Here is a 14,287-nt window from a genome sequence, read left to right as displayed (position 1 = left end):
GTATTAGGTGTTATGAAGAAATTACAACAAGAGGAGGTGTTGAAATGTGTGGGGAATGGGGAGGGGGTATTTTTTTCAAGTTAAAGGTGGGGAAAGTGCAGAATTGAGGGGCATGAAGGCCCCCTCCCCGGGGGAAGCAGCCAGGCAGCTGGAACAGTCATTGTGGGTGCCCCAAGGGGCAGTAAGGCATATTTGAGCTATGTCATGAAGGAAGATGTGGCGGGAGAGAACTGAGCAAGAGGGAGATGCAGGGGAATGCTGGGCAAGATGGAGATGGAGCCAGATCATGTAGGTCATGGACTGCCTGGGGATTTGATTGTAAATGTGACTGAGAGGTTTTAAACAGGAGTGGCATGATCTGAGTTATTTTCTAAATTGATCATATGTTCTTTTTTTTTTTGTTTTGGAGATGGAATTTCACTCTCATTGCCTAGGCTGGAGTGCAGTGATGCAGTCTTGGCTCACTGCAACCTCCACCTCCCAGGTTCAAGCGATTGTCCTGTCGCAGCCTCCTGAGTAGCTGGGATTACAGGCATGCGCCACTATGCCCGACTAGTTTTTTGTATTTTTAGTAGAGAAGGAGTTTCTCCATGTTGATCAGGCTGGTCTCAAACTCCCGACCTCAGGTGATTCGCCCACCTCAGCCTCCCAATGTGCTGGGATTACAGGCATGAGCCACTGCACCCAGCCTCTTAAACTGATCATATGATATTGGTTCTCAACCAAGGGTGACTTTGCCCCCAGAGGATACTTGGCAATGTCTGGAGATATTCAGTTGTCATGACTTGGACAGGTACTACTGGCACCCAGTGGGTAGATGTCAGGGATGGTGTTAAACATCCTACAATGCATAGGACAGTTGTCAAGAGAAAAGAATTTACCCAGCCCCAAATGTCAGTAGGGCTGAGGTTGAGAAACCCCGCCGTAGCTGATGTGTGAAGGACAGACTTGCGGGGAGTGTGGCGGGGCCTGGGTGCCTATGGAAACAGACAGAGAAGCTGTTAAAATAGATCCACTGAGCGCTGAAGGTAAACTGGACAAAGGTGGTAGCAATGAAGATAATGAAATGTGGTTGACTTCCCAATATATTTTGAAGGGAGAGCCAACAGGATTTGCTAATCAGTTTTAATATGAGATGTTTAAGACTCTGTCAAGATGACACCCAAGGTTTTACATCTAGGTAAATAGATAGTAGCATTAACAAAAACGGAGCAGATAAAGAGAGGACTGGGTTTAAGGGGACAGAGGAGAAAAGTTGTCTTTATCAGCATAGGACTAGAATTCTAGTGTCCAGATTTCCAGACAAATCTATTTTCCACTCTCCCTATTACTCCAGTGTCAGAAAACGTTAAATTGCCAGGGGACCATGGGCTGAGTGCCCATAAAAAGTTGAAGGCATTGTGTCTAGTAAGAGGCCAGATACTTCCTATGGCCACAGAATTAGACTAAGGGTAGAGGTGATTTTCAAGGTGATCATGTGATACCTGAGCACCCTCTGCATCATTTCTTCCAAATAATTGTGTGGCATGTGCGTGATATTTCCAGTGATAGGAAGCCACCTGCAGACATTCCTGAAACGCAGATGAATGCATGGAAACAGTAATCTAAGATCTACCTCCCGGCAACTTTGCATCTTTAAGCCTAGTTCTGGCCTCCCGGATAGTAATGGGAAGGAAGCTTTCAAATGAACCCCTAACATGTGCATCCCTCTTTGTTCTTTACCCGTAATCTTGCTTCCTGGGAAGGCAGCTATGATTACTAATATTTTACAGGTAAGGAAACTGAGATTCAGTGAGAACTTGATTTACCCAGGGTCACATAGTTAGCACGTGGTCTCAGACTTGAATCGAGCCATTTAATTTTTAAGTCTGCTGCTCCATCCATCAACACAGTAGCTGCCTTTCACGCTTTATATAAGACACATGCAGCAGAGGCCTCAGAAGCCAGGCTTGGGCCATTCTTTTGGTTACTGGAAGTCCTCGAATTCATCAGGCTCTTGCCATCCTTAAAAGGACTTTGACCTAAGCATAAAGGACACCCATGACCATAAGATTTTGGTTACTTAGTAGAATCAGTTGGTCTTTTCTCAGCTGCACAGGGTTGAGAAAAGACCAGCTCAACTGTTTTTATGGCCAACCCAGAATGAAAGAAAAAGGTACCAGCACAATGTTAAACTGTGTTGCCTGACTGTGGGGTGTTGGAAACAGTAGCAGCTTCCACAGGTGGAATGCATATTTTTCAGCAAGAAAGTTTATGTCCTTTGTGTTAGAGCCCTCTCAGAAGGAAGAAAACACTTCTTAGGCACTGTACATCCTTTAATTCAAAATATACCAATGTCTTATACCCATTTTCAGATTTAAAAAAAAAACTGAAGCTCATGACGATTAAGCAGTTTCCTGTGGTCACACGGCTGGGATGCTGTAGAACTAAGATTTAATCCAAAGTTCATTTACTGTCTTTATTAATTAGCTCATGTAACTGGGAAATTCAAGGGGTGGATTCAGATACAGCTGGATCCAGGCTGTCAGACAGTATCACATGGACCCTAGCCTAGCTCTCTTTCCCTGACTCTTACCTCTCCTTTCCTCTGAGCTGACTTCCATTTTAGTCTTTCCCCATAGGTGGCCAAGGCGACCATTGGGCCACTTAGGTCATATACTTACCTCTGTGGCTGGGAGGTGAGCTCAGTCCCACTAGAAACACTTGAACTGAAGTAAAGAAGGTGATTCCTCAAGAGAAGGAAAAAGTACCACACCCTTTCAGACTTTGGGCATGTTATCCATATGGTCTCCTGCTCCCATGCTGAACCTGTGCGGGAAAGACAGCTCATCTTCACCCCTTTGGAGCTCAGTGCCTGGCCTGGGGGAGTTGCTTCAGTGACAGCCTTTCTGAGCCTTAGTTTCCTCACCTATAAAATAGAGTTATGGCCGGGTACAGTGGCTCACACCTGTAATCCCAACACTTTGGGAGGCCAAGGGAGGAGAATTGCTTGAGCTCAGGAGTTCAAGACCAGCCTGGGCAACATAGCAAGACCCCATCCTTTTAAAAATTTTACAAAATAAAATAAAAAATGGGGAGTTATATCAGACGACTAAAATCTTTTCTGTAAAGCTCTGAAAACTTCTAACTGGTCTTTCAGAATGTGTTTAACTTCTTAAATTTTTTAATTTCTTCATATGCTTATATATCAGAGTTTGAAGTATTTATAAATAGTTGATTTCTCATGCTGTTGGTCAAGGTGAAAAAGAAATCTGTGATTTATGTGCCCGTTTACTTTGTAACTATATCTATTACTTGTATATATTAGTAAACATATATTATTTTCTTTATTCTGTCTCTGTTGGAGTAATTTGGTCTAAAACCTGGTTTATTTGAATGGTGAAAAGAAGGTATCTTAATTAAAATAACTTCTCAAAGAGAAATGTTTGTCAGAAAAATGTAAACCTTTCTTAGCACTTGGAAAATAAAAATTCTTTATTCTGTTTTAGGACTGTACGAAAAGAATATATCACTGCAAAGTATGTAGATCATAGGTTTTCAAGGAAGACCTGTTCAACTTCATCAGCTAAACTAAATGAATTGCTTGAGGCCATCAAATCCAGGGATTTACTTGCACTAATTCAAGTCTATGCAGAGGGGGTAGAGCTAATGGAACCACTGCTGGAACCTGGGCAGGTAAGGCCTCACCAAAATCATAGGATAAAAAGTAATGCGGAAAATCAGTTTAAAAGGTGACTTATTTTAACATTATACCATATAATGAGATTCTTCTACATTGGTGGCCATGTCTAAATCAAGAGAATATGAGAGTGAAAAGGTGTGTTCCTTACTTGGGGGCAACTGATATATATGAAGCCTCCCTTGGCAGAGCATATTATCAACTTACTTAATACTTTTCCTTCCCTTTTTAGGAGCTTGGGGAGACAGCCCTTCACCTTGCCGTCCGAACTGCAGACCAGACATCTCTCCATTTGGTTGACTTCCTTGTACAAAACTGGTATCATTTTTGTTTTCTCTATTGAATTGCCTGAATATTCCTTATAAATTAACACAAACCAGTCCTATCAGTGACCTAGATCGGGAATTGGCAAGCTTTTTCTGTATCGCACTAGATATAAAAATTATTTTTGGCTTTGCAGGCATGAAGTCTCTCTGTCAGAGCTATTCACTTCTGCCATGGTAGTGTGAAAGCAGCCAAAGACAATGTGTAAACAAGCAAGTGTGGCTATATTCCAATAAAACTTTATTATTTTATTTATAAAAACAGACAGTGAACCAGATATGGCCTACAGGCTGTAGTTTGCCATCTCTTGGCCTTTATAAATGTAAAATTATGTCTGTATCCAAAAATCTGCTGCACAGATTAGACACATTTCCTAACCGTTAGGAGAGGTTAAAAGAGAGAAGATTTAACAGCACAGGTCAACCAGATTTGTGAGTTTTCATTGTTCCTAAATTTAATATAAGATAGCAGCAATGTGTGTGGCTGGATCAATAGCTCATTCAAGTTTGGGATATACTGATGGAAGTATAAGAGTGAACATAGGAAGTTTGGACTTGCTGGATTCTTTATCTGTTCTGTAAGCAACAGATGATGAGGAGGAACTAGAGCTCATCTAAAGAAGAAGAGCAAAATAGTGAGGGGATTTGAACCCATACAGGAAAAATGGTACATAGACACAAGCCAAATTGTATAAAAGTCCACGTTTCTTCCTCAGAGACAATATAGCATAGTGGCTCAAAGCATTGGCTCCAGAGATAGATTACCTGTGTTCAAATATCCCTGCCTCACCATCCCTATCTTGAAAATCTTGAAAGCAACCACTTCAGCCTCTCTGCGCTTCAGGGTTTTTTATCTGTAAAAGAGGTTATTATTAGTACTTACCCCATCAGATAGTTGTAAAGATTCAGTGAACTAATACATGTAAACGTTAAGAAACAGTGTCTGTCCCATAGGACCTGGCACTCTAAATAAATGCTGCCTGTTATCACTGTATTGCTTATAAATCTAGGTTAGAAACATCATAATTGTCTCTATTTTAATAATTAGGTCTCAAATTTGACTCAGTTGTCAGCACAAAAATAAGTGGCTAATCTATAGTTTTAAGTTATAAAGTAAGTCATTTTTTTTCTAATAATCATCTAATTTTTCAGTGGGAACCTGGATAAGCAGACGGCCCTGGGAAATACAGTTCTACACTACTGTAGTTTGTACAGTAAACCTGAGTGTTTGAAGCTTTTGCTCAGGAGCAAGCCCACTGTGGATATAGGTAAGGGTGTGTCCCAGTGTCTTCATGACTGTAGTAAGCGTGTGTTGCATGGTACATTGTAATTTGATTATTGTTCCTTGCCTTCTTAAGGTGTTCGCTAGATAATTATACAAATTAATTTTTTCCCTATTTCAGTTAACCAGGCTGGAGAAACTGCCCTAGACATAGCAAAAAGACTAAAAGCTACCCAGTGTGAAGATCTGGTAAGCAAAAATGGACGTAGGAGATTTATTAGACATTGGCTGCCTTAAAAGTGTCATTCTGAGAAGCTAGAATTGAATATTTAAAATGCAGATTCATTTTTTTTAACACTGGCTAAAGAAAATCAGATGAGCAATGTGCTACATTAGAAAAAGTGGTAAAATGATAAATTTGTCATCCACATGTTTTTGGAATGCAGTTAAAGGAGGTGAAAGGCATTACACAAGTATTATTACCAGATCGACTTGTGGATTGAGGTCATGCTTTTTATTTCCCAGACCATTAGACTTTCTCTGCAGCTTAACAGTAAAGAATTATTTGAGAAGCTGCTCCAAAAATTGGGCAAGTAAAGCTCAGAGCGTAGTGGTCTTCAAAATGTTAACATACTGTTCTCCCAGCCCCTCCCCTTCCTGTGCACACGCACCGTTTTTGACCCCACTAGTTCTTGCTTAGCAAATCAGGGCCTTCACATTAGTGTGATTCTCTTGAGTTTCCGCTAAGTGCCAGGTTCCAGGCCCACCAGTTGGGCCTTTTTATTCTTAAAAGAATCCTTTGAGACAGTTATCCCTGCTCCCATTTTATGAATGAGAAAATGGGGCCACAGATTGGACTGGGACCTTAAAAGCCTACCTCTTAAACTTCAAAGACTCGTTTTGCCTTTCAGCCAGGAATTTGCAAGTTTGAGGCCCATTTAATAAGAAGAAAGCTTTTAATTTTGGAGACAAGTCATCAAAATAAAGAAGGCTCTGCCTGCAATTGTTTGCATTTCTTCTTGAGCCTGTCACATAGCAATGCAGCTTGTCTAATCAGAGTGTTGCCTATAGTACACCTACAGATGATTCATTGAAAACTAGGAATAAGGTGGGATTTGCTCAGTGTTTGTATAATATTGGGATGTTTCAGCATTTAAATTAAAATGGTGCATATTTGCTGTTCTTCCAGCTTTCCCAGGCTAAATCTGGAAAGTTCAATCCACACGTCCACGTAGAATATGAGTGGAATCTTCGACAGGAGGAGATAGATGAGAGCGATGATGATCTGGATGACAAAGTGAGTGTAAATTATGTCCTCGAATTCCTCAACAACTACCCCAGCTTTTCTACTCCGTGTAGACAAGATCCATTTTTGGTGAGATTGATTGATTGTGGTTTTATGATCCGATATATCAGGGCCATTTATGTTGTTCAGTCCTTATTGGGCACCATTTAACAGCTATATTAAGGTTCTCTAGAGAAACAGAGCCAACAGGATAGGGAGAGATACAGAGAAATTTTTTTTAAGGAATTGGCTCACGTGATTGAAGGGGCTGTCAAGTTCAAAATGCACAGTGCAGGCCAGCAGGGTGGAAATCCCAGCAGGAGCTAATGTTGCAGTCTTCAGGCTAAAGACAGTCTGGAGGCAGCATTCCTTCCCCTTTGGGGGACCTCAGTCTTTTTAAGGCCTTCTTTGGCTGATTAGGTGAGGCACACTCACATCATGAAGGGTAGTTCCCTTGACTGGAAATCTACTCATTTAAATGGTAATTGCATCTAAAAAATTCCTTTACAGCAACATCCAGACTAGTGTTTGACCAAACACCAGGACACTGTAGCCTGTTGACACATAAAATTAACCATGAAGCTGGGCATGGTGGCACATGCCTATAATCCCAGCGCTTTGGGAGGCCAAGGCAGAACTATCGCTTGAGACCAGGAATTCGAGACCAACCTAAGCAAAATGGTGAGACCCTGTCTCTACAAAGTAAATGGATCAATCAGTAAAACGTGGTGGTGCTACTTGACGAGCTGAAGCAGGAGGATTGCTTGAGCCCAGGAGTTTGAGGCTGCAGTGAGCTACGATCATACTACTGCACTCTGGCCTGAATGACAGAGCAAGACCCTATATCTTTAAAAAAAAAAAAAAAAAAAAAAAGTAAACAAATAAAATTAACCTTCAAAACAAGTAATTAGTAAGTAAATAACAGTTGTTATTTATTGAACATAATCATGCACCGTATAATAACGTTTCAGTCCACAACACACTGCATACACAATGGGGATCCATGTAAGATTAAAATGGAGCTGAAAAATAGCCATCACCTAGTGATGCCATAGATGTCATAATACCGTAGTGCAACACATTCCTCAGATGGTTGTGGGGATGCTGATATAAACCAACCTATTGCACTGAGTTGTATAAAAATGTACAATAATGTCCTAGCCCTTCACTCACACCCAGAACAGCTTCCAGTCCTTCAAGCTCCATTTATAGAAAGTGTCCTACATAGATGTACCATTTTTTAATCTTATATAACATATTTTTATTTTACCTCTTCTATGTTTAGATACACAAGTCATTACCATTGTGTTACAGTTGTTAACAATGTTTAGTATAGTAACATGCTGACAGGTTTGTAGCCTGGGAGCAATAGGCTATACCATATAGCCTAGGTGTGTAGTAGGCTCTCCCATCTAGGTTTGTGTAAGTATACTCTATGATGTTCACACAAGAACGAAATCACCTGACACATTTCTCAGAATGTATGCCCGTCGTTAAGGAATGATGTTCATTAAATATGGATTAGACAGATTTAAGCACTTATGTTATCTCAGGTCATCTTTATTGAAAGTCCACAACTGAGTGCTGTGGCTCACACCTGTAATCCCAGCACTTTGGGAGGGTGAGACGGGTGGATTGCTTGAGCCCAGAAGCTTGAGACCAGCCTGGGCAACATGGTGAAACCCTCTCTCTACGAAAAATACAAAAATTAGCTGGCCGTGGTGGTGCACACCTGTGGTCCCAGCTGCTCAGGAGGCAGAGGTGGGAGAATCACCTGAGCCCAAGAACTCAAGGCTGTGGTGAGCCAAGATCGTGCCATTGCGCTCCAGCCTGGGTGTGGGTGTCTGAGTGAGACCCTGTCTCAGAGAAAAAAAAAAAAAAAAGTACATAAGGGATGTTGTTATCCCCATTTTACAGAAGAGAAAACTTACAAAGAGAATTTAGCAACTTGTCTAAAGTCTCCCAGCTAGTAAAAGACAGTTTGGAGGATTAAACCCAGTTCTCACTGAGTTTTCCTTATAGGCAGTTAACTACCTCTAAAAGTTCATTCATGCATTAATTGATTGCCTATGTATTGGACATTTCCTCTGTCACAGGCAGGATGTAAGGAATGGCCAAAGAGGTCCTCAAGGCCTTAGCAACTTTAAGAGGAAATAAATTATAATACAATGTGATAATCGTTATAAGAGTTTGGAAAAATTCCTGAGAGGTATTCAGAGGACCAAGCAGCTGCCTTGGTCTACCTTCTCAAGGACATTGGAGGCAGGTTTCTAAGGATAGGTAGAAGCTTGCCAGGGAAAGAAGTGGGGTGGAATGCATCATTCCAGAACACCATGTGCCAAGGGAAGGAGTCATGGTAGAGCCTGGATGTCTGAGGAATGGAGAGAAGCACTGTGTGTGAGATGCATTCACCTGGCTGGGTGGGGAGAGGCAGGCAGCTGCCTTATAGAGTCAGGCAAACCAGATCAGGACGGCTTTGTGGGCAGGTTTGGCCTTTGGGTCTTTGTGCAAGCAGTCAGAAGCCCACAGAGGTTTATTGTCTAAAGAGCAAGGTTTCCCACCAGCTCTGGCTGCAGTGTGGAAAATGGACTGGAGGAAGGAAACTGGAGAAGGGGCCATTCCGGAGGCTAGAGCTGCAGTGGGAGCTGGTGAGCACCTGCGCTAGGAGTGGCTTCGAGGGATATTTCCAAGGTGAATGCAGGAACCAGGGACTCCAGGTGACACTGAGGTTTCTAACTTGGGCAGTTGAGTGGATCCTAATGCCATCACCACAAGCGCAAATACCAGAGACACCTCATGGGCCATTGGTTTGGAACACAAGTCTTTGGAGTTGGATTTACAGATCTGTAAATCATTATTGTATATGGGGCAATGGGTGTGAATCCGTTTACTTTGCAGGGGGATATAAAATGAGAAAAGAGGCAAAGAATGAGAACTTCAACGTTAAAGGGTTGAGCGGGGAAGAAAACTTAATGTAGCAAATGAGAAATAGGTGGAAATACTATTCAGATGTTGCTGAAAAAGTCCTGCATTCTGCAGATATTTGCTTATTAAAGGTTAAATCTACCTGTGACCTTACTGTGCTTCTGACACTGCTGCTGATCCTAACCAGTGTTTCACTAGTGTATTCATCGTGGTGAACGATATGAAAGTGTGGTATCTAGATCCTTCCCTTGTACTGTGTCAGCACCGTGAGGTTCATTGTGGCTGACCTCATAAAGCTCAGAGAGCCACAGGAACCCAGATTCCCACCTGAGCCCGCCCTGCGGAGGCCCTCTGTACACATGAAGGGTGGTCCTTGATTATTATGTCACCTTCTTATTTCATCTGGCAGCCAAGCCCTATCAAGAAAGAGCGCTCACCCAGACCTCAGAGCTTCTGCCACTCCTCCAGCATCTCCCCCCAGGACAAGCTGGCACTGCCAGGATTCAGCACTCCGAGGGACAAACAGCGGCTCTCCTACGGAGCCTTCACCAACCAGATCTTCGTTTCCACAAGCACAGACTCGCCCACATCACCAACCACAGAGGCTCCCCCTCTGCCTCCTAGAAACGCCGGGAAAGGTATGGGCTTTGAGAAGGGCTTGTGACTCCATCCTCGAAGGGCTTTTGACTCCATCCTCAGAGGTGATAGTCTAGCCAGCTTTGAGGTAAGAATTGCAAGGTACATTTGAGTGGCGTGGATCGTGTTGTAAGGAGCAGCTTGAAATAGGGACCATGCCATTTGCCAGGTACCAAAAGCAGGACAGACAGTGCTGTGGGCACTCTTTGTGCATTATTTGTGTTAACCTTACAACAATCCTGTGAAGTATGTGCTTTTGTGCCCATTTTACAGAAGAGGAAACCAAGGCTCAGTGAGATACACTGACCTGCCCAAGGTCACACCACTGGTAAGAGGTAAAGTTGAGATGCAATCTGAGGTCCACGTGGCTCCAGAACCTGTACTTTTTATAATGTGGAGTGGAGTTTCAGCTTTCTGGAAGGTTACTTTTCTCTACATTAAAATACCACTCTTTTGAAGACGCTAGTAATACTGGTGGTAGTCAATAGTTATGGAGCACTTGCCTTATGAGAGGCTCTACGCCTAGTACTTCTTTTGTGATCGTCTCAAAATGAGGTAGGTACTATTATGCAGTTACTGGCATCATGTAGATTAGGGGATTTGTTCAGAGATACTGAGTAATTGGCCTGTAGCTCTCAGCCTGGGATTCTAACCCAGGTTCTGTGTGACCAAAGCCCATTCTCTTGTACTCTCTAATGAGGATCATTTTTCCAGAGACAGTACATGGAGAGGAATTTTTTTTTTCCCTTGAGACAGGTCTTGCTCAGTCGCCTCCATCTCCAGGGGCTCAAGTGATCCTGATCTTCCCACCTCAGCCTTCCAAGTAGCTGGAACCACAGGTGTGTGGCACCATGCCAAGGTTTTGGTTTTTTTTTTTTTTTTTTTTTTTTTTGGTAGAGATGAGGTCTTGCTATGTTGCCCAGGCTGGTCTTGAATTCCTGTACTCAACTGATCCTCCTGCCTTGACTCCCCAAGGTGCTGGGATTACAGGCTTGAGCCAATGTGCCCAGACGAGGAATCCCACTCATAGGAGGGTTGTTGTGCTGTGAGTTGTCAAATGTCTCACAGGGCTGGTGCCTCAGGCTAACATTAAAGTGTTGCCCCAGCCAGTAGGGATAATTGAGAGGTACCCAGAGCTGTAGCTTCAAGTTTGGTCTTTGCCAGTGAATCCAAATGCAGGGTTCTCCCTGTGTGCTCAGCTCGTGCTCCCACAGGTTTCATGGCTTCTTGCTACACAATGCCATGCCTATTTGAATCACACTAGGGCTATTTTCTGGGAAATGTGAGCTTTATTCAAAACAGTGTTTTTTCAGAGCTTATTCTCTATTGAAATAGTGTTATAAATGGGAGCTGTGTTCTTAGAGAGACCCCAAATGGCCTCATAGATCATAAAGTAATAGAGAAAAGTTAAAATAATGCTTTGGTATGAACAGCTATCCTCAAAGATAACCAGTGGCCACACAGTAATAGTGCATGTAAGCCAAAGGTCTAACCCACCAGTGTTTTCTTACCATTCCATACATTGTACTAAAATGTATGTTTATAAATCACTCACATATCAAGCTGCAGGTATATAGTGTAAGAATGCTGTGTTGCTGCTTCCCTGTGGGTAATGGCATTCCCCGTCAGGGTAGCAGTCTGACGTACAGCAGAGATTCTCTTTCTGCACCCTACAGAGGACTGTGAGAAGCCTCCAGACAAAATACAATAATGGAAAAAGTGACTGAAAGATTTCACATCTCCTGAGTGTGGTTACCAACATAGCAGTGGGGACCTGTCTAGACAGGCACAGGCTGTGCCTGCTCAGAGAGCCTCTAGGTCACTGAGAGTCCTGAAAATGGTTTATAGGAGAAAATGACACCAGAGTCCTGGGGGTCAAGAGACCCCCTCACTTCCCTCCACCCCCTTCTGTAATTTTATCTCAAGGGGGACACAGAAACTCATAATATATACTGTCTGACTTTGTGCCAAGCATATCTCTCATGCCTTGAATAAATTCTAACTAGCTCTTTATCAAAGACCCAGAAGACAAAGACTAAATTTATTTAGTGTTCCAGCTGCTGAAACAAGTGTTTGAGACTTGGCCACAGCAACCGTGGTCATCTAAGGATAGAGTACTTTCCCCACTTCCCCCAAAAAAAGCCCATAATTGAAAATAGAAATCCTCCCTACAAAAACCAAGAGTGTTCTTCATGGCTGTTCACAGCAGGACATCAAATTCAGAGATTTGGCCTGTCTGCTAGTGAGACATAGGGAGTACAGCCTTCTTATGACTTTTATAAGGGATTTGAAGTGTGCGATATCCCATAGCTAGCTCAGCTCACATGCACTTACATTTGGAAAACTGATAATGTTTAGAATGGAGCTCTTAGAAGACATTGTTAAAGATCAGCTGATACTCTGCGTGCAGAGATAATTCTTCTCTGTTTTTTGGCCCCTATGTTTTTTTTCATTTCCTTCTGTTGAACTAATAGAACCATTTGCATGAAAACAAGGATGTCTTGGATCTCTCATTTGAGTTCCTTGTTCTCCATGACAAATAAAGCAGAGGTCTCTATTTGCAGCAGAAGTCACTTTCCTCAACTGTGAATTTAGGGGTCTGAAGGACCCCTAAATTAAGTCTTCCAGTGAGACAGAAACAGACACTTGAGATAAAGTCCCCACAAAAGGGAAGAGGAGAAAGAATTATTCTGAATCTAGCTGAGAATATTTTCAAGAAACTCCAGCTGCCTCATCGAAATTCAAGGAAGCTTGACCTAAATTACCATGAAGCAAAACCCCCTTGTGCTTATATGTGAGCAGTGCCCCAGAGTCTCAGAAGCTCAGAATCCCAAAATCACTATCCTCAAGCCCCATACCGAAACACTTGGCTGCCTGACCCCTCTTCAGATGTGGGGTCCCGAGAGACTAAATCAAAGCTATAAAATTAATTTGTGTGTGGCAATTTCTCGTTTGTGATCAGTAGCTTCCCCCTGCCCCCACCTCACTTCTACTGTACGTTTATTAACATTGGTCCTTGGACCGGGTGCGGTGGCTCACACCTATAATCCCAACACTTTGGGAGGCCGAGGTGGGCGGATCACCTGAGGTCGGGAGTTCAAGACCACCCTCACCAACATGGAGAAACCCCGTCTCTACTAAAAATACAAAATTAGCCGGGCGTGGTGGCATCTGCCTGTAATCCCAGCTACTCGGGAGGCTGAGGCAGGAGAATCGCTTGAACCTGGGAGGCAGAGGTCGTGGTGAGCCGAGATTGCGCCATTGCACTCCAGCCTGGGCAACAAGAGCGAAACTCCATCTCCAAAAAAAAAAAACTGGTTTTTGAGGCTTGCCAAGATTAGTTTCTTTTTAACCTTTAATTAAAATAATATCACAGAACCTAGGTTTATTTACTTTTTAGAAATGGAGGCTTGCCCTGTTGCCGAAGCTGGAGTATGGTGGTATAATCATAGCTCACTGTACCCTTGAATTTCTGAGCTTGAGCAATCCTACTGTCTTTTTGCGACAACATCTCACTCTGTTGCGCAGGTCTAGAGTGCAGTGGCACAATCTCCGCTCCCTGCAACCTCCGCCTCCCTGTTTCAAGCAATTCTCTCGCCTCAGCCTCCTGAGTAGCTGGGATTACAGGTGCCCGCCACCATGCCCAGCTAATTTTTGTATTTTTAGTAGGGACAGGGTTTCACCACATTGGCCAGGCTAGTCGCGAACTCCTTACCTCAGGTAATCCACCTGCCTTGGCCTCCCAAAGTGCCAAGATTACAGGCGTGAGCCACCACACCTGGCCAAGCCTGTTAAATTAACAAATGCTCTGGATAATGAGACCGTGCACTTGGTAGGCATCTTAAAGAAAGGATGTGTTAAGTGAAAGAATGATAATTCCAATCTCAAGAAGCTTCTTTAACATGCTTAAAAGAACTAACCTTTTAAGCTTTTAGAAAGGTGAACACCTGATATGCTAATTACAGTTCATTCCCATCTATTCCTGAAGCCAGGCCTCTAGAATCAGGCATTATATAGCCCTTCTCAATAGCATGTGAATACCTGTAAGTATTAATTCTGCATTTCATACACATTTGCTATAATGTAGACTTCCTACCTTAGACAGGCTCTGGCTTGGAACTAATAAACTAGCAGATAACCTGCACAAAAGTAGCGTGCTGCCTGGCATACTGAGAGCCTCAATAGATGCTTGTTGATGAAGGGTTGGTGCCACAGAG

General features: G+C 42.9%; 1 protein-coding gene across 9 annotated transcripts in view; it reads left to right on the top strand.

The window, feature by feature from the left end:
* ASAP1 (ArfGAP with SH3 domain, ankyrin repeat and PH domain 1) overlaps positions 1-14,287 on the top strand; it is a 395,575-nt gene that overhangs the window by 325,204 nt on the left and 56,084 nt on the right. For all 9 annotated transcript variants that reach the window (XM_055287244.2, XM_055287246.2, XM_055287247.2 and 6 more), the window contains 6 exons: positions 3,489-3,675; positions 3,912-3,997; positions 5,155-5,270; positions 5,406-5,473; positions 6,414-6,521; positions 9,844-10,072. In XM_055287244.2, coding sequence (XP_055143219.1) covers positions 3,489-3,675; positions 3,912-3,997; positions 5,155-5,270; positions 5,406-5,473; positions 6,414-6,521; positions 9,844-10,072 — 794 coding nt within the window. The remainder of the gene's footprint in view (positions 1-3,488; positions 3,676-3,911; positions 3,998-5,154; positions 5,271-5,405; positions 5,474-6,413; positions 6,522-9,843; positions 10,073-14,287) is intronic.

This window comes from Symphalangus syndactylus, chromosome 7 (assembly GCF_028878055.3).
Source record: "Symphalangus syndactylus isolate Jambi chromosome 7, NHGRI_mSymSyn1-v2.1_pri, whole genome shotgun sequence".
Classification (NCBI taxonomy): domain Eukaryota; kingdom Metazoa; phylum Chordata; class Mammalia; order Primates; family Hylobatidae; genus Symphalangus; species Symphalangus syndactylus.
The sequence above is the reverse complement of the archived record's forward strand: the minus strand, read 5'-3'. Positions and strand labels throughout refer to the sequence as shown.